Source organism: Larus michahellis, chromosome 2 (assembly GCF_964199755.1).
Source record: "Larus michahellis chromosome 2, bLarMic1.1, whole genome shotgun sequence".
Lineage (NCBI taxonomy): Eukaryota > Metazoa > Chordata > Aves > Charadriiformes > Laridae > Larus > Larus michahellis.
The window spans coordinates 12,685,089-12,703,818 of NC_133897.1; the positions used below are offsets into that span (position 1 = coordinate 12,685,089).

The 18,730-nt window shown below is 40.2% G+C and overlaps 1 protein-coding gene across 2 annotated transcripts in view; it reads left to right on the top strand.

Annotated features, from left to right (window-relative positions):
* WDR37 (WD repeat domain 37) overlaps positions 1 to 10,690 on the top strand; it is a 46,234-nt gene extending 35,544 nt beyond the window's left edge. For both annotated transcript variants that reach the window (XM_074574182.1, XM_074574184.1), the window contains 3 exons: positions 5,486 to 5,620; positions 6,019 to 6,133; positions 7,477 to 10,690. In XM_074574182.1, coding sequence (XP_074430283.1) covers positions 5,486 to 5,620; positions 6,019 to 6,133; positions 7,477 to 7,608 — 382 coding nt within the window. In that variant the 3' untranslated portion in view covers positions 7,609 to 10,690. The remainder of the gene's footprint in view (positions 1 to 5,485; positions 5,621 to 6,018; positions 6,134 to 7,476) is intronic.
* The last annotated feature ends 8,040 nt before the right edge of the window (positions 10,691 to 18,730 follow it).

Sequence of the window (18,730 nt, forward strand, 5' to 3'; positions counted from 1 at the left end):
TCTTTGACAGTTTTGTTTCCTTTATGCTCTTGAACCTTTTCTGTTGTCAATGGTAAACTTCCTTATGGTAAAAAGTACTTCCTAATTAACAAAGAAAAAAAAATTAACTACTCCTTAGGCTATAAGAGTAAGTGCTTAAAATTAAAAGCCCTGTAGGTGAAAGAAAAAAAATAATCCTTTAGATGTTTTATTTTGGGGAATGAGGTTTGTAACAGAGGTTTAGCTGTACTTAATGTTGGCCATTAGGGTTTTGACAGTCACTTTAAAGATGTGGGCAATAAATCTGTGTCCAGTTGTTTATGAGTGCTTTAAGCTTCCCTGCAGTAGGTGGAGAGAATCTTAATTCCATTCTTGAATGCACGCACTAAAAAGTGCTATGATTTTTTTCCAAATGACCCACAAAAGAGGATAGCCGAAGGCCGTTTCTTTGTATCCTATTGAGTAGAGCATAACGTTTTATAACGTGGTGTCATTGTAAAGCTCACATAACATATGCAGCAATACTGCAGGGATAAATGGACCTTTTTTAATCCCATCATAAATGTAATGGAATTGACTTTAAAGATGTCTGCACCTTAACTAATTTACTAACTTGCCATTGAGTAATTCTCATAAAAGCTAGTGATTGTTTTCAATCCTGTATAATTTCATTATTTTAAGACAGTCAGAAAAGGAGATACTGGCAATTTTCTCTAAATGTCACGAAACACGTATATCTGGAATAGACATTGTTGACTTAAACACTAAAAAAAATGACTCTTCAGTGCTAACAGTTACCTCTGAATTCCCTCCTCTCCCCGTTTTGTGTTAATTCCTTCATGGTTTGTTTTTACTGTTCCTCAATTTGGAGGAAAAAGTTCTGCTGATATTTGGAGATAAATCCTCAAACAGACGTTGTGAATTGTATGTGTAGCTCTTCATGGGATCAGTCTTCAGCACTTCTAAAACCTGAATGCACAATCAGACGTGGAGGTGTTAGTGTGCTCCTTACCTGGTACTCCCAGAGCCAGAGCTGTCGCCATTTAAAATGGGCAAACTGTTGTCCGGATCCAGAGGTTTTAAACCCAGGTCCTGGCGTCCTGACAGGCTGCAGAGTGCTCTGTGTGGGGTTACGCTTCGTTCCCCTAAAAGAAAGGAAACTTGTGCAAGAAGTACTGTCCCAAATGCAGCTTCCTTTAGGTTTTGTTCATGAATTTTACTACTTAAAGTGAGAGAGGCATATTTGAGCCCTCAAATTTTGCTGTTTAACTACAGTTTGGTGTACATAGAACAAATTTATCTGAAAGCTCTGGTGTAGTCCATTTTCTCCAGAACTTTGTCCCACACACAGATTAATGCTTACGAGTAGATGCCTTTTCAAAAACATGTTGTCTCCAAGTGTTCCATGATAAATCCCAGCATAAGCTGCAAACCAAAATGGAAAGAGCAGTGTTAACTTCTTGTTTTGGTGTGTTGCCAGTAAGGCTTCTGCATCAGCATTTCATGGTCCAACTTTTTCAACATCTTTCCTTTTTTTTTTTTTTCTTTTTTTTTTTTTCACTCCCCTACGTGTGAAATTTCAGCAGATTGTTATGCAAAACAGTTTTGTGTCTCAGTGTGACTGGGGAGACATCTGTTCAGCCTAATGAGGAGTGCTAGCGCTACAGAATTTCTGTTGATTGAGACCCACGGAGGGAGCGGGATGTTGGAGGCCAGGCAGCGGTGTGTGGTGAGGAAGTGCCACGCTGTCAGCTGGAAGTACACGCTCGGCTGCTCCCTACGACAAGATAAATGAGTTTTGCTGGGGTTTGGCGGAGGCTGAAGCTTTGCTGGAGAATAGTTGTAGCGCACCAAACTCCCGGTGGGACCCACGGTTTGAAGTGTCATGAGACTGCTTCCTCTTTGCCAGTTTTTTTTTTTAATGTCCTACAATACCTGTCATCTTTTTGAGTTATTAAAAACCTAATGTCTTCTAGCATTCCATTAACACGGGATCTGATGATCTTTTGTTGACGCTTTTTATTAATTTAGCCCAGAGGATGTTAAACACAGGTTTTGCTGGGTTAGAACAAACTGAGGACTAGTATAAACAGAAAGTAAAAATAGCCCCATGAAAATGCAGAAACAAGTCTTCTAAAGAATTTTTGTGATGTGGGTTAGGGAGGCAAACTTTTGAAAGACTATTTGTATATTGGCTGCTCTGCCAACTTCTTTCTTCCCTCCAAGACTTTGCTTCCCTTTGCTTTCCTTTCTTCTCACCTTCCCTCCTTGGTTGGACTGAAATCCTGTTTTAGTTTATAAGTAGGCAGTGGTCTTTCTTCTTGTTGCTATTTTGTCTTTAAAAAAAAAAAAAAGAGGTGCATCTGTCTCACTGTAAGAGACGTTCCAGATTAGAATAGCAGAGGAGAGTAAGCACGCTCTGTAGTGTATAAGAAAACCAATGAGCCCAGCACTTGCTTGTGTTTTTCTTAAGTCAGTGCTGTTGTGCATGTTCTTGAATTCAAATGTATGTGGTTTTTAAGTATCAACTCAATACCTTCCACTTAAAAAAACCAAAACTGTCTTTACTGACATGACAATCAAGTTCTGATGACCCTCCCCAGAGTTGTCAAGTTTGTGAGAATGATACTTCTTTTGGCCTTTCTACACTTGATACTAAGTTACTTAAAACTTCTAGGCTTGCAGTATTATTTTGGCAATGAGATATCTTTGAGAATTGAATCAAGTGTACCTGTAGGTTCCCCTAGAAGAGTAATATTTCATTTTTTTAAAGCATAATGTCTATGACTATTATGCAGTACATCCATATACTGTTTGCTTTGAAACTGTGACCAAAATTCTTGATCATAAACAGTGGGTGCAGTAAGAAGTGCTTTTATATCTAGCCTTTATTCAAAGGAATTCAAAGCTGCTTATGAAGAATGCTGGTTTTGTAGTTATGTGTGCTTGCAATTAGTGCATATCCTTGCAGTGTCTTACAGGGATGAGCTATTGGGAGGGTAGGCGGAGGACTAAGACTATGAAACACCTTTAAAGATGTCACTGAAAATGGCTCATCAGCCTTCCCTTTGCCTTTCTATCACTTGCCCAGTCGCCAAAGGGACCTACAGCAGGACTTCATTGCATTTTTGTTGTAAAAACTTTTTCTTAGTGTACCCAGTAACATCTGAACAAACAGTTAAACCGAAAGCACTATAGAAAAGAATTTTGTTTTCTTTGAGAGTCTTCTTGTTTTTACAGGAGTGGAAATAGTTGAGCTAACCTAGAGTTGGCATTCTGTTTGCATGGCGATAGTTTCAAAAGTTTTCATTTGAAAGGTGATAAATCTAAGAATGAGAGAACTTTATGTAGTCAAAGAAACAACTATGCTTGACAGTGATAAGTGATAAAGGAGAACCAATATGAGAGCAAAGAATCTGTAAAGCGTTTAAAGTTGTGGAAAAAAAGCATCCAAAATTGGGGGGTTATTTTAAGACAGTTTCACAACATATTCCAACTGTAATTGGAATAAAATGTATGATGGGAAAAGAGATCAGATCTGTGTGTTGGCAGTGGAATACTAAAACGTTCTGCATTCACTCACCTGGAGCTTTTCTATGACAAATTCCTTATACTGTTGTGTATAAGGAAGTCTCCCAACATATGTGCAAAGTATGGAGATTTAACAGAGAATTTTAAAACTGTAAACAACGCTTTTTTTCAGATGTGTCACAGCAGTATGGAGTATTTTGCAGTGTTTACAGGGGTATTTGCAGCTTGTATAAAGAGCTAGTGAGGAGAGAATTGCAGGTGTTGGTAAGTTTAATGGAGGTCAGGCAGGTGGAAGACAAGTTCTGTGCTAAAAACATACCAACCCTATTCTGCAGTAATTTGACGACGTGAATGAGTTTTCTTCCCAAATGCAAAGGGGCCTGATGAAAGAGACCTCATTGGTTGTGGCCTTCATGTATGTTTTAACTTTTTGACTTTTGGTTCATAAAGTCCAGAAGATTAGGTGAAGACCTCTTGGTTCTTATTGTAGTCATCTCCCTGGTAGCTTAGCTGCACTCTAATAATGCATTAGGAAACTTGGTATCATGAATAAAGTGGGCCTTCATCCTAATTAAACCTTAATTTGGTGTCAATTTAAATTAAGAGGCTTGCATAAACTGGTCCATTGTGACCTGGCTAGTGCTAATCTTAATCAGCAGCTTGGATAGGACATGAATTCAAATTTCTGCAGAACAACCAAAGTGACAGTAACAACTGACAACATAAATTAAAATTTCTAAATTCTAAGAAATTGATGTGCATGACCCAAGTTACAAGATAGGTCATTAAATCAAATCTGTAGAAACAGCGTTGAGAAGCCTTCCCTAACGATTTTAGGGAGAGACAAAAATACTTTGTTGGTACATTGTGTGGTCAGAAAGTAACTGGTTTTGAATTGAGAATTCATGCAGTTCTAAAATGAAAATAGTAGTACAAAAAATTTAATTGGTTAATATAAAATACTAGGCAACAGATTTTTAAAAAAATTACCTCATCATCGTAACTAGTCATTTGACCTCAGCAGTATACTGTTCTCTGAAAGCATAAAATACAAAGATAATAAAATTCTAAAATAAAATTCTGTATATGGTATCTTCTGACAGTAATATGTTGCACTTCCAATTGCTGGAAATGTTCTTGGGAGACTTTCTCTGGCTGCCCATGTGCATTTATAGACATAATGGGTAAAATTTGAAGAACTGTCTGGCCATACTTTTTATTACTACTGCTTGCCATTTTTTTTTATGTGACTCTCAGACTTCACCTACTTGTAAAATAGGAATAGGAGTCACAATTAGAAATTATTAGATTGCTGTAGCTATTGCTAGTGGAGTTATACCGGAAGCTCTGTGTGTGTATTACAGCATGTGTAGGTGTGGGTACAAAATAGCTTCAGCTACATCTCACATGAGGTATTTTGGATCTCCTCAGTGTCTGTGCTGTCAACGACGAATGCCTGAGGTAGTTCTACAGAGGTCTTGGATGAAAATTAAAAGAACTTGACTACTTGTCTCAAAACACTTGAGAGGAAGAATTGTACTGTATGCTGCTGATTCAGTTTTGGTTGTCTGATAAGCCTACTGGACATTAATATGGAACTTCAAAAGTGAATTAAGGTTTCAAGACTGGACATGTTTAGCTGATGTTAGGACCAGTGGAATATGACAGATGCCTCCAGAGTGACTGTCCACTGTTTGGCTTCTTTTATTAGCACTTGCGTCGGTCAAGCCCTGTATACCTGAAGTGACACAGCTTCTTCTAAGAATATTTTTTTATTCTAAAACACCCACTTGGAGTCTTAATCTTTCAGGCTGCTTTGGTTAAAAAAAAAAAAAAAAAGGAAGAAAAAAAAAGAAAAGGCAAGTTACATATTTTAAAGGAAACACAGGAACAGAAAATAGAGCTTTAAATCAGATGCTAGTTTAATAAAGAACTTTAGAGCTTGACATCTTTCTTTTTACTCCTGATTGTTTAGCACTGTGACATCTGCAGTTTTCACTGTGGGAGACAATGTGGTTTCTGGTAGCGATGACCGTACTGTAAAAGTTTGGGATTTGAAAAACATGAGGTCTCCTATTGCAACCATCCGTACAGATTCTGCAGTTAACAGGTAAGCAGATCTCCGAGTTGTTATTTTTTTAATTCACTGAATATACATTTACTTTTAGTCACTAAAATTAAAATTGAGATTTATGAGATTCTGAAAAAGATCTGAAGTGGTTTTATAAAATGCAGATATAGTCAACATTAATTCTCAGTAAATACATTGTATTGCTTTTCTGAGTTGTTTTTTTTTTTTATGGGAAGCAAATGTTAAGGCTGTTTGAGCATCTAGTACAATAGAAAACACCTTAATGGTTTAATACTTTGTTTTCTTTTTTCACTTGTGAATTCTAATCAGGAAAAACTCAGCTGTATCACTTTTCCTGAGTTTAAACTCGTACTGTCAATTTCTGTTTGCCAGGCTCACTGTTTTGTACATAACCTACTTCTGTCTCTTCTGTGCAGGATTAACGTGTGTGTTGGCCAAAGAATCATCGCCCTTCCGCATGACAACCGACAGGTTAGGTTATTTGACATGTCAGGAGTGCGATTGGCACGCCTCCCGCGCAGTAATAGACAGGTAACTGAATGTTTATGGCCTTAAAGTATGTCTGCTCTTCTTTCATACCCGGTTAAAACTAGGATTTGGTCTGTCTAGTTTCAAAGATGGACAAATGCTGAAAGATAATTGTCTAAACAAATATGCTGCTGTTACTGAAAATGTTATTGAAAATGACGAACATGCAAATAAGTAACGTATTTCAAATTTTTTTTATTGGAATTGGAAACGATGTTTCGACTGGATTTCATCATAATTTTTCTCCTTACTAAAGTGAAATTAATGTCTGCCTTCTCTATGAAATGGAAAAAATGTATAAGAGCATTTAAAATGGGTTTGAATGTCTTGATGTGAATTGTGTCAGAGAAGTGACTCACTAAAAGGTTTAATTTTTTTTCAATTACGTACTGTTTAATTTGTTACATAAAGAAACATAAAAGAAAAAAAGTGGGGGTCAGTTTTGTGAGCTCACCTTGTATGACTTGGTGATAACTTTTTTTTCTTCTTCCCTGCATTATGCACATAAATTCTTGATATTTGGTACCAAGTAGTAAACCATCCTTAGGCAGCCATCAAGCGTTGTGCATTTGTGGTGCTATTTGGCACGGCAAGCATCGCTAATGGAGCAGATCAGACTAAGTGAAGCTGATTGGATTATGCCACTTCAATGGGCATTTTTGGGTGCAGCAGCTCTTGACAGAATTTAGGAAGGAGTTTTAAGACTGACTTAGTGTTTTTTAGTTTCTTTTCTAGTTCAGGGTTTTTTTTAGTCTATTGTTTAGTCTTGATTTTTCTTTTTTTTTTCTTTAATATTTCCATTCAGGCTGACACTACTGAAATCATGGCAACTTTTTTTTTTTTTTAACTTAAAAGTTGCTCAGAATCCTCCTTGGGGCATTTTTGGCACTATTGGATTTGAACAATAGATAAGTCATTGCTTTCCCTCAGCATGACATTCCTCCTGCTGTAGTATTATCCTTTCTGAATTATGAACGTGATGGACACTTAATGTTGTGCTTTGTAACAAAGTAGTTGCCAGCAAGTAGTTCCATATTTTAAGGTTGCTTTTATAAATAAAATGTAATTAGATGGCAAACCTACCTTGGAAAACGTAAAAGTTTTGATGCACTTGTTTCTATGCTTCTGTCGTTACGGACCCGGTGCTGGCATTAAGGAGTCTCATCGTTATGAAGATTTTTACCTTGCAGGTGAAAGTAGCGATTACCTTTAGGATTCTCAAGTACCATTTATAAAAAAAAGCGTGAGCATTAGCAAGTTTGCATTTTGAGTCACGCTAACTTGTTGACATGGAAGCTTTCAAAACATCTCGTAAGTAATAACTGCTGTCTCCTGAACTGTCACAGGGCCACAGAAGGATGGTTTGCTGCACAGCGTGGAGTGAGGACCATCCCATATGTAACCTCTTCACATGTGGATTTGATCGTCAGGCTATCGGCTGGAACATCAACATCCCTGCTTTGTTACAAGAAAAATGAAATGCTGGAATAATTTTTGCGTTTTATGTTGCCATGGACTTCTACACTTTTGCAGACTTTTCTGAATACTGGTCTGCTCTCGCTGTAAAAGCTCTTCCTTAAGTGGAGACTTTAGCAAATGTTGTTCTTGTTACCACATTGTGCACAGTTTGCATGGATTGTACAGAAAATGTGATTTTTTTAAAATTAGTTTGTCTTGTGTATGAACTTTTATATTTTGGCATCCACTGGTCAATATGTTCACTGTTGCATAGAGCACATAAATGTTCATAAGTTATTTAGCATTTAATAGATACACAGTAGGGCATTACATTTGTGACATAAATGTGAAACTTACGTAATTAACGTAGAGAGTGTATAGCAGTCTGTTACGTTTTTCCATGACTCTACATATCTGCCTTGTGTTCAAAAGAATCTGCAGGGCTAAAACTTTGAAGTGAAGTGTGAATTTCACTAGCTGTACGATTGTAAACATTTTCCTGTTTGCATCTGATTTGGAATACTTTTTTTAGTGCTGCAGTATAGTGCAACTTCAACTCCATTTTTATTCCGGTTACTGGAGGAATAGTAGATTTGAGAAGGAAAATGCAAGCAAGTTGTAGTAAGCGTAGACTGTCAGGTTCATTTGGAATGCTTTTTGTACTTGTTGTTTTGAAAAAGAAAAATATTCATTCTGCCCTTATATAAAGTAATTCTAAAATTTCATGGCATTTCATACTAGCAAAAATCCAGAATATTGTGATTCTAATCACTGAAATCTAGTCAAGCAAATTTTGAAGCACTTTAGTTTATAGCTATTGTTATAAACCATTTATGAAAGTTTGACTTTACCAGTGAATGTGAGCTGACCTTTGTAAGAAGGATTGCTTCTTTTTGGTCATCTGCCCAGAAAGGAAATAGTGGGTTTGGGGGTGGTTGTTTTTGTCTTTTTTTTTTTTTTTTTAATATACCTACAGTGAGCATACTTTTAATTGTGTTCACTTCCCATATTTTTATTTTGAGCCAGCAATACAAAGTTAAATGAGTACTACCTCAAAAATGAATGTTGGTCAAGATGCATTGAATCTCTCTGTAGCCTAGAAAAAAGCACTTTTGGTCTCTGGCTGAAGTACTATCTCTGACATGAGAGGAAAGACAATCATACTAAATGTGATCCTTAAGATAATTAACACTTAAAGCTAATGGAGCAATACAATAAGTAAACATCATCTGTCACCTTTCTCTTCTCAGCCATGGCAAGGACTGCTGCAGTCTCTGTTTTGTTCCAGAAGCGGGTAATTTACACAGGTCTCCCTTCTTTCTCCCAAATGATCTCACTCTGGTTTTGCTCCTCACTGTGCTTAGCCTGTTTTGCACTGGCGGTGGGGTGTTACACCACAGCTGCTGATGACATAAATGAATGCAGGTGGCAGCTGACATCTTTAAAAGAACAAAAAGGCTGCTTCAGACAGACACTTCTTTTTAGCTGAAGGGAGATAACTGCCCCTAACTGTCTGACATATCACAGTATCAGATGAAGGGTGAGGGGATGCCAAGGGTGCACTCTTACAACGGGAATCGTGGAGTTTATGGTGGGTTGGCATAAGATAAGTATTACGAACTTTTAATCTCATTATTGTGATTTTGTGCAACTATAGCTGTGCTCATGTCCTGTACAGCATTGTTCATAATGACATCAAGGCAGATGTGTTAACTGGTTCTCCTGTTAACTAACATATAAACGCATTGGAGTGCAATGGGATGGGATGGTGAATGCTTCATTGAGTAATTTATGGGGAAACTGGGGTCCTAGAAATGGGTTTGAAGTATCACATTGCGGAAGCTGAAGGTATTTAATGGAGAATGTATGTTAGTATCTTTATCGTACAGGTCATCATAGCAGATTGATACCTTGGGTTTTTTTCTGGTTGTCACTTTTTTCCTTTTTTTTTTTTTTTTAATATAAGAAATATACAGAATTGTACTGAAGTAACCTAAAAATACCAAAACTAGTGAGGGTGGAGAAAGCAGCTGCAGAGTTTTAAGTCTTCTGGTAACAAGGGTTAAAGGATGGTGTCAAAGTTTGTTTTCACTTTTCTTTTTGTCTGGGTTTTTAGCTCTTGGGTAAAGCCATTTGTTGTTGGGTTGCAGGTTTTATTCTTTAAGAAAAAAAGACTCAACGTTTTCTTTTAGTTGATAGCAGGGAGGACTTTACCTAGGTTGATGCTGTTTAAAAAAGAGAAAAATGTTTCCAGCCAGTAGAAGCCGTTTCTCCAGCATGGCCTGCATGTAGTACCTAGAGCAATGATTGTCCTTTTATTACCTGAGGCGGGGGAGAGGGTCACTGGTTTTGGTCCTGCTAAACTAAATTGTCTGTTTAAGCTTCTCTAATACATATGTAATGCAGGACCACTAGACTCTATGCAGTTTAATCATCATTGCTGCAAACTTTTTATATCACCAGAGGGGACAATCCTCTGGCACCAGGAACAGGATGATTACACACTTTAACTTTGGAAAAAAAAAAAATCAACCAAACAAGGTGCTAGAACCACGTTCTTGTGAGCAGGCTAATACTTAATCAGCTAAACACTTAACTATCACTTATCTTAATTTTATATACTGTACTGAAGGTTAAGCCGAGGCTGACGTTCCCCTTGAAGCAAATCACACAAGAGCCGTGGTAGTGACTAAATATGTAGAAAACATTTCATGGCTTTGAATGTTCTGAAGAGTGTTTTTTCAGCACTGAACAATGTCCAGCATTTCATAAAATGGAGGAAAGTTGCAGTTACAATTTCAGTATTGTGCAGAATTTCACAGAAAACTCGTCACTGGGCAAAATCAAGCTTTTATGTCTTTCTCTCATGCGATGCACATCAGTTTTCACAAAGTTTGTGTATACTTTGCAATCAGAAAGATCTGTAATGAAACATCTTTGTTGCCTAAATCTGTGAAAACCACCTTTTTGGAAAAAAGAATTTATAAGTTATGTGGAACCACTTTTTATTATTCTGCTAATTTGTTTCTAGATGTAAAATGTTTTTCTTCATTACAATTCAAAATGCATTAAAACATTCAACAATTTTTTTTCTTTTTTCAAGTTGCTGTTCTTCTGTGTTGCATCAAGGTTGCTATTAATCTTTGTATTTTGCTTTGTTAGTAGTCAAAGGATCTCCCTCTCCACTTTCCACTCTTTTCTACTCAAAGAGTTCGTTTCCACGGCATTGCTGGGCACAGTTCTTCTGGAAGAAGGCCAAGTCTGTCCCTTACAGTCTGTCCCTTGGGTAGGACTTTGGTAGCGCAATCAGTCATGCTGCCGGTATAGTATGTAGACTGAAAAGATGCTCAGACCTGCATTTATACTGTCTTCTCCAGATTTGCATGAAAAATTTTGTAATTATGTTTTGTTTGGTTCTTTTTTTAATATAGGTTATGCAGAAGTCTCCGTGCGACTTTTCACAGTGCTCTATAAATTGTTATTTTAAATAAAATCTAAACCGGTTTTAATATGTTTAGAATACAGTGACATTGGTGCAAAACTTCCCTGATGGGAGAACCCTACCGTCAGTTTTTCGATGGGTTAAAATAAAGGTTGTTTGCTTGTTGTACCCATATTATCCTAAACATAAAGCTTTGCAATGTTAAAATAAATCCCCCAAAACTCGGTGTGGTAGTAAGCCATGCCCCTGGGTTTGGGATGTCTTGGCGAGTGCTGCCGAGCCCGCACCTGGGTGTGGAATATTGCTTTATGCATACCGTGTTTTCCTTCAGTGTGCGTTAGGATCCCTTATTGTCACATTTTGAATCCTCAAGAGCTGATGCTCTGGAAAACTATTATTAATCGGTGTCGCTGGTGATGTCAACCAGAAATAAAAAAGCAAAGTTACAATGTGGCACAACTGAGGCGGGGTCTGGATTGAGATTGAATGCCAAACCCTGATTTAGCTGATTTTAATCAAGGAATTTAAATCAAGTCAGGGCTTATTGCAAGTGAACTAAACTTGTGATGCTTGTAACCTTCTTAAACCTAATGACCTAAGTTACGTATACCCCTTACAAAGGCCATTTCCATTCGCATTTTGAGGGGAGAGGATTTGAAGTATGTGTTGAAGCCTAATTATCTTTTTTTTTTCTTTTAACCTGTGAGTAAATACCGTGCACAAATAAGTGGTTTCAGTAGGATGTCTGTGTTCTAACCTGAAGATAAGCTGCAGAAGAACCGCTCCGTCACGCATCACAGTGTGCTCTTTAGACTGGTGCAGAAATTTTATTTAATGCTCCATTGGGACCAAAGTATGTCACTGAAAAATTACTCATCCTTGTGATATTTTATTTTTAAGTAGTGTTGTTACCTTTTCTAATTCCCACAGGTCATAGTTTTCAGAACATAAGTAATTTGCAGGAGCTTACAGAGGAAATCCTGTTTAATTCAGACTGTAAATCCTGGTCAAAACGTACCAGTGACTGGGGAGAGGCGTCACACTGCGGATGTGCTGTGGGGCTGCTTGTCAGCGTGCTCTGCGTGCGAGTATTCATTAGCACCAGGAGGTGCCATTTCTCAGAGGTGACGAGGTGAGGCTGGTGAGCGTGTGCGGCACCTAACCCAAGTGCCCGAATTAGCAGCTGAAGTGCCTTGTGTAATTTTGGGGAGTTTCTGAAGGGTGGTTCAGTGCTCCATGTGGAGTTTAAGCATTCAGACTTGATCTGCTGGAGGGTGGGAAGGCTCTACAGAGGGATCTGGACGGGCTGAGGCCAATGGTATGAGCTTCAACAAGGCCAAGTGCCGGATCCTGCACTTGGGTCACAACAACCCCGTGCAGTGCTGCAGTCTTGGGGAGGAGTGGCTGGAGAGCTGCTGGGTGGAAAAGGACCTGGGGGTGTTGGTCGGCTGCCGGCTGAATGTGAACCAGCAGTGTGGCCAGGTGGCCAAGGCGGCCAACAGCATCCTGGCTTGTATCGGGAACAGTGTGGTGAGTAGGACTAGGGCAGTGATTGTCCCCCTGTACTGGGCACTGGTGATGCCCCACCTCAAGTACTGCGTCCAGTTTTGGGCCCCTCACTACAGGAGGGACATTGGGGTGCTGGAGTGTGTCCAGAGAAGGGCAACAAAGCTGGTGAGGGGTCTGGAGAACAAGTCTTACGAGGAGCAGCTGGGGGAGCTGTGGGTGTTCAGCCTGGAGAAAAGGAGGCTGAGGGGAGACCTTCTCGCTCTCTACAGCTCCCTCAAAGGAGGTTGTAGTGAGGTGGGGGGTGGTCTCTTCTCCCAAGTAACAGCCGACAGGACACGAGAAAATGGCCTCCTGTTGCACCAGAGAAGGCTGAGGGTGGGATAAACTCTGCTGGGAAGCTGGAGTCTAGTGGATGCTCCTGACTTGAGGAGGGAAAGGAGAGATGGGAACAGGGCAGGGACAGCCTGCAGAGGGAGGTGCAGCAGGGACTGACCACGCTGGGAAATGTGGATATCGGGATGTGCTTGCATCCAGAGTCTGGTATGGGAGCTGCAGGAAGTTCAACATCATCTTTGCTTTTTTTAAAGAATAGGCTATTCGTTTCAATACTCTTGATTTGGGGAAAAACGTGCTTGCTTGTATAGACCCAATTTTAATTGCATATACTCCAATCTCTATTTCAAGTGCTGTAATGGTGCTGAGATCACTCAAGTAGCTGATGCGTTCCCTGCTAGGGTTTGTAATTGTAGCAGCGGATTACGTACAGACAAGCTCCGTGTATGAACTCAAGGTCCGTACAGCAGCAGAGCTCGTGGCTTATTAGGAGTCACTCCTGGACTGGAAATCTCTTGACTGAGCAATTGATTTGGAAGAAGATTTATACTGTTTTACATGGTCCCTTCAAGAATATGTGGCTAGTCTACAAAGAAAGCATTTTAAGTTTGACACGACTTCAGAGCAAAATGCTCTGAACACTTGCCTTAATTCTGTTTATTTCAATTTAGTCTGAATCGACCAGGGAATGTCTTCTGGCTAAGCCAAAATAGAGGCATCCAAATGTATAGATTACACCAGGGAGACAGCACTGTATTTTCAGTAGGGTCTTAGTTCTGGAAATGATGAAATTGGCATTTCCTTCAAATTTTCTCTTTGTTGAGATATCAAAATTTGACACCTGCCCTCCCAAATTTAAGTAAGTAAAAAGATTATTTTTGGCTTCAGTGATCAAACTTCTGACTCGAGTCCAGTTGGCCTCAATAACTTTTGGTCAAAATATACCCATGAGAATACAGACAGTGTTAGTCTTACGCAAAGGTGGCATTTTGGCATTCCATTACCTGATGGAAAGGAAAACAACTGGTTAACTTCACCAATTTAATGCTCTAAGCCTATGTAAGTTTAGCATTTAATACTTTTAATGAATGTTTTTTCCTCTAAGTAAGTGCTTCATTTGGATAAAGGCAGGAATCTGATTTTAATTTTCTTGTTAGCTTTTTAAACCTTATCTAAATCTTTGCTGTGTCACAGAGATCATCCTTGTTTGGTCACAAAACTGAACCTGGGTATTTTGGTGGAACAATGTGTGTCCTCGGAGGCTGTAATTGCTGAGCTATAGTAAGGTGAGTAAATCCGAACAATAATAGAGAGTAAAATCTGATACAGGACACAACAAACACCACGGAAACCAGGTTGATAGTATGATAAAACCTTGGAGTACAGGATGAAAGTATTAGGGAAAAGGGAGAGAAATGAAGGAAAAGCAAAATTTTTCAGTGGCAGTTTACGGGTAGAGGGAGTAGTGGTGATATCATTATTAATTAAGATTGTTTTTTCAGTGTGGATAATTGCAGGACATGTTGTTTTGGCCTCTTATGTTTTATGAAGCTTGCAAAAGCCGTCTCCGCCAGAAGGCTGTCAAAAAGTTGGATGCTGTCATTGAACGGTGCAACCTTCGGAAGTGCTGAGCTCCCGTCAGCGTTCTGTGCAGGCTGGCGGGTGGTTAGTAGTTCGGAAAATCAGATTCATGGGCCTAAATATGGATGCAGAAACTTCATTTTAGATGCCTGTTCTTGAAAACTATACCCTAATTTTTTCTGCATGTTTTATGTTGCTGCCGAATTAATGAACTGAAAAGTTCTCAGACGCAAATGCATGGTTTACTGAAATAAAAGCAGAGAGATGATTTTCCCTCCCAAATTACATAAGGGTACTTTGAGTTTACTACTGGAAAACTGAAGCTATGTTACGTCAGTTCCAAATATAACTACTTACTGATCAGTGAATAAACATATTCCTTCAGATATACGTTGCTCCTCTTGCAAAAATTTTTTCACCTGTGCAGAAGTCACAGCATAAGTTTTCCAAAGAAAAGGAAACTGAAGGTTTATCTGAACATACTTTTATATATATAAATATACGAATAAAATCCCCCCCAGTTCTGCCATTATGAGCAGAACTAAGGAAATCAAACCTGAACCTTTTTATAGGGTCCCTATTTATAGGGCCTTGACCATTCGAACTGTTGCTGTATTTCTGAGAAACCACCCGTACGATGAGTAGGGTTACAGTTAGAGCGCTCCTGTGCTTAACCTGACGACACCACTGGATGCCCACCTGCAGACGAGCTACCAAGGGGGATCTTCTATGCCTAAAACCCAGTGTAAAAGCAGGCAGTGGTAGAGGAGGTACAGACTTCTGAAGTCGGCAAGTGAACAGCTTTTATTTACCTTGGTGGAGGCAAAGGGTCTTGACCTTGAATGTCAATTACTGTATCTGAAATGGCACAAAAAAGCCAGACTAAAGTCAGCATCTGTGAGAGAGGAGGAGGAACAGGCTGTGGGACAGGGAGGGTGACATCATGTTTTTGCCAATTTTCTTTTGCAGGAGCCGGTGTGATTCAGTGCGGTGACACCCGGGGGCAGGAGCACCCGAGTGTCTGAGCGGAGGCTGTGGGCGCGAGTCGCAGTTCAGGCAGATCCTGACTGTTGTTTTCACAGGTTGAGAAATCAGGTTAAGTCTTAAAAAAAAGACCCACTTCCCCAAACTCCTAGAAGGTTTTTTGTAACTGAAATTTCAGAAAGATTGGCATAATATTCTCCTTACCAAAGAGACCGCACTTTCTATTATTGATTATAAGAGGCTTTGCCAAAAGGGTGAGCACGTGTTCTAGTAATCTCGTTGGGCGTGAAGCCTCCCCCAGCAAGGTATTAACTGTGCCTGTAGTAGCACTGCACATTGCCCCGGGTGCTCTAGAAATGCTGTGTGTAATGCTACGTATCTGTAAGTATCTTACTTGTTGGGCACTTAAGTATCTAAGCATGCTCTGGCCCTTCCAAACCCCATCCCTCCACGCAGTGCTGTTGGACTCAATGAACCTTCAGCAATCAAGTGTTTGCAGAGTCTCAGCTGCTCGTTTGAGTTTTTACCTTGACCCACCTAGATCTGTATTTGAAATACAACATATTTCTGCTCTCCCACTAGAAAGCCATAACCACTGAGATATCCTCTTCCACTCTCCTCTCCCCCTCACCGAAAAAGGAATTTTTTTCGCCTTTCAGTGTCTTCCTGGCTCAAAGTGACTTGAAGGGAGCCGAGAAAGGTAAAGCCAAACATGTGAACAAGTCGACGTCAGGCTTTTTCCTAAGCAGCTTCTGTGATGCCGCAATCAACTGCTCTGTCAATAGCCTTTGTATTTATTTTCCCATACCAAAGGCCAAAGATTAATTTATCCGGACGTCCACTCCACCTTGCAACAAAGCCCTGTGTTATACTCGATAACATGCAGAGCTATTTTAATCCGGCTTAATTTGATCTTGATCTTTAGTTAATATCCTTTTGATTTTTCCTCTAACCTGTTTTCCTGAAGTTTACAAGTATAAAATCATAGGAGAAATGGTATCTAAATTCTGATCCACTTTGTTAATAAGCTGATTACAAGTATTTAAAGTTATCTCCTCTTCTCCAGATGCAACAGAACAAATGACCTCTAAACACTGGCAGTCTTGCCAACAAGTTACAGAGCTCTTGCTGGAAATAAACAATGTCAAAATGCAGATGCAGACCTTGGTCCTGCAAGTTGAACCATCGTAAAAGTCCAGCTGAGCTTGGTGGAGCCCTATCAAGGCATAGATTTTCAGTCCTGCAGTTCCATCAAATGTGCAATTTTTGACTTGAAGAAACTGCCAATAAACTGGGTGATTTACACAAAATGTTTGGTGAGTATCATGGAGTGATTTCTCTGCAATGCAGTGAGTAAGTTTTTCTACCATCTGGGGTTAGAGGCAGCATAGCCTAGTGCTTGGCCTAAGGACAGCAAAGATACTGCTGCTGACCATGCTTGCCTCCTGCCTCTATTCCTCGTGCCTTTGGTTGTCTTTTTTTACATCATAATTTCTTGGACAGGGTCAACCCCCTTATTGTGTGTTTGGATGGTGGCTGGTGAGCCGGAGGCTCCAATACAGGCACTCTGTCTCTGGGGCAGGGGGCTGTGGGTGTTCGTGCTTCCCATAGCCCAGCGACAAGAGGGATCGCTCCTGGGGTGACATCCAACAGTTGGTGCAAATGCGGGTCAGGCCCGATTTGGGGATGTGGGACCGGTGGGGCATGAAGACTTGGTTTGGATCCTCCTCTGGGGACCTGTGGAGGGTCAGTTAGAAGACGAATGAGAGCATGGGTTTTTTAGTGCTCGAGTGCTGTGGAAGGAAGCTCCTTGCCCCAAGGGAATCCAACTACCTGGGCCAGAGGGACTTGAAGTGATGGGGGTTGTCCATGAGACACCGGTGGATTGCCAGACTCGCAGGAGAGCTCTGGCCATCAGAAAGCTGCAGGCACTGGGACAGTGTCTTGTGCTTGCTGAGGGATTGGCCCTTTGCAGATGTGTTGAGAATAACTCTTGTCCAAGGGCTCTACACAGAAAATGTGCTGCGTGCCAAGAGCGCTGCTGTAGGCCCACACCATTTTTCCCTATACGAGAGCCCATCTCCTCTCTGCGACGCTGATTTTATACTGGTGTAGCTCCATTACCAACATCGGCTTTACACTGGGTATCTGAGAGCAGAGACACATTCTTTTTCTTATTTGTGAAGAAAACAAGTCTTTTCTTCTTTGTTAGGAATGGCTCTGCAGGGAAAAGATTGCAGTTTCCTGCCCATATGCTCCCTGGTCCTTTCAAGGGAAAGATGTCATTGTTTTAAAAATGAACAATTATCCAGGAATCTACATACACTTAAAAGACATTAAATGAGGAAATCTCTGACACTGCCCCTAGAGCTGCATAATTTAATAAATAATACGCAAGGCTAAATTCTTAATTTTGGTATTTATCTTTCCATTTTTTCAATGTAACTAATTTTCAAAGAGTAAATCAGCGCCAAGATATGTAAAAACTTCAGGGAAGAATGAAAGAAACATTCTGGCTGTGGCTGGACAACAGGTATGCGACAGATTTGTGCCAGAAGATGGTGTTTGACAGTGCCTGGTGGCCACTAAACCATCTCTCCTACCCATGTCAAAGACTTGTTGACGAGCCGTTGGGTAGGCACGCTTGGGACCGCCACCTCCAGCCATCCCACCATTCCTTCCTGGAGCTTCCACCTTAGGGTCTCCCTGGAGCCTTTTCTTCTCCAGGCCGAACCACCCCGACACTCTCAGTGTGTCCCCATAGGAGACATTAGAGAGCAATTTCAGCATCCACACAAGACGTGCCCTCATCTCACAGCTCTTCCGAAGTTCTACTCTGTTGCTAATGCACCTGCCTTATTTTTCTTCTTTTTCCAGAAATTTTGTATCATGTGCACTTATCAAAAGCTCTCCCTGGCTGAGCAGAGCTGCTGGCCCTAGGTGTCTCCCAGGGAGGAATGTTTGAGCACACGGCGATGTGTCGTTAGGAATAAACACCAGCAGAGGGCACGCCAAGATATGGAGACGGGAAAAAATAAAATTACGTATGTTCAGTTTGTCTGAGGAGTTGGGCAAAACTCTGTTGGTTCATAATTCATGTGCCTGTAGGACATTGTAAGGGAATGTAATTGGTCTGTCAGGGCAGAGGTGGTATTTTGCTTTGAAAAATGCTATCAACAAAATATCTTAAAACAACTACGAATGTAGCATGATTTTAGATGTGCTGATGGGAAGAAAAGAGCCTCCCTTCCCCTGACTTACCTGTTCCTCTTCCATTAACCTTTTCTCCACAA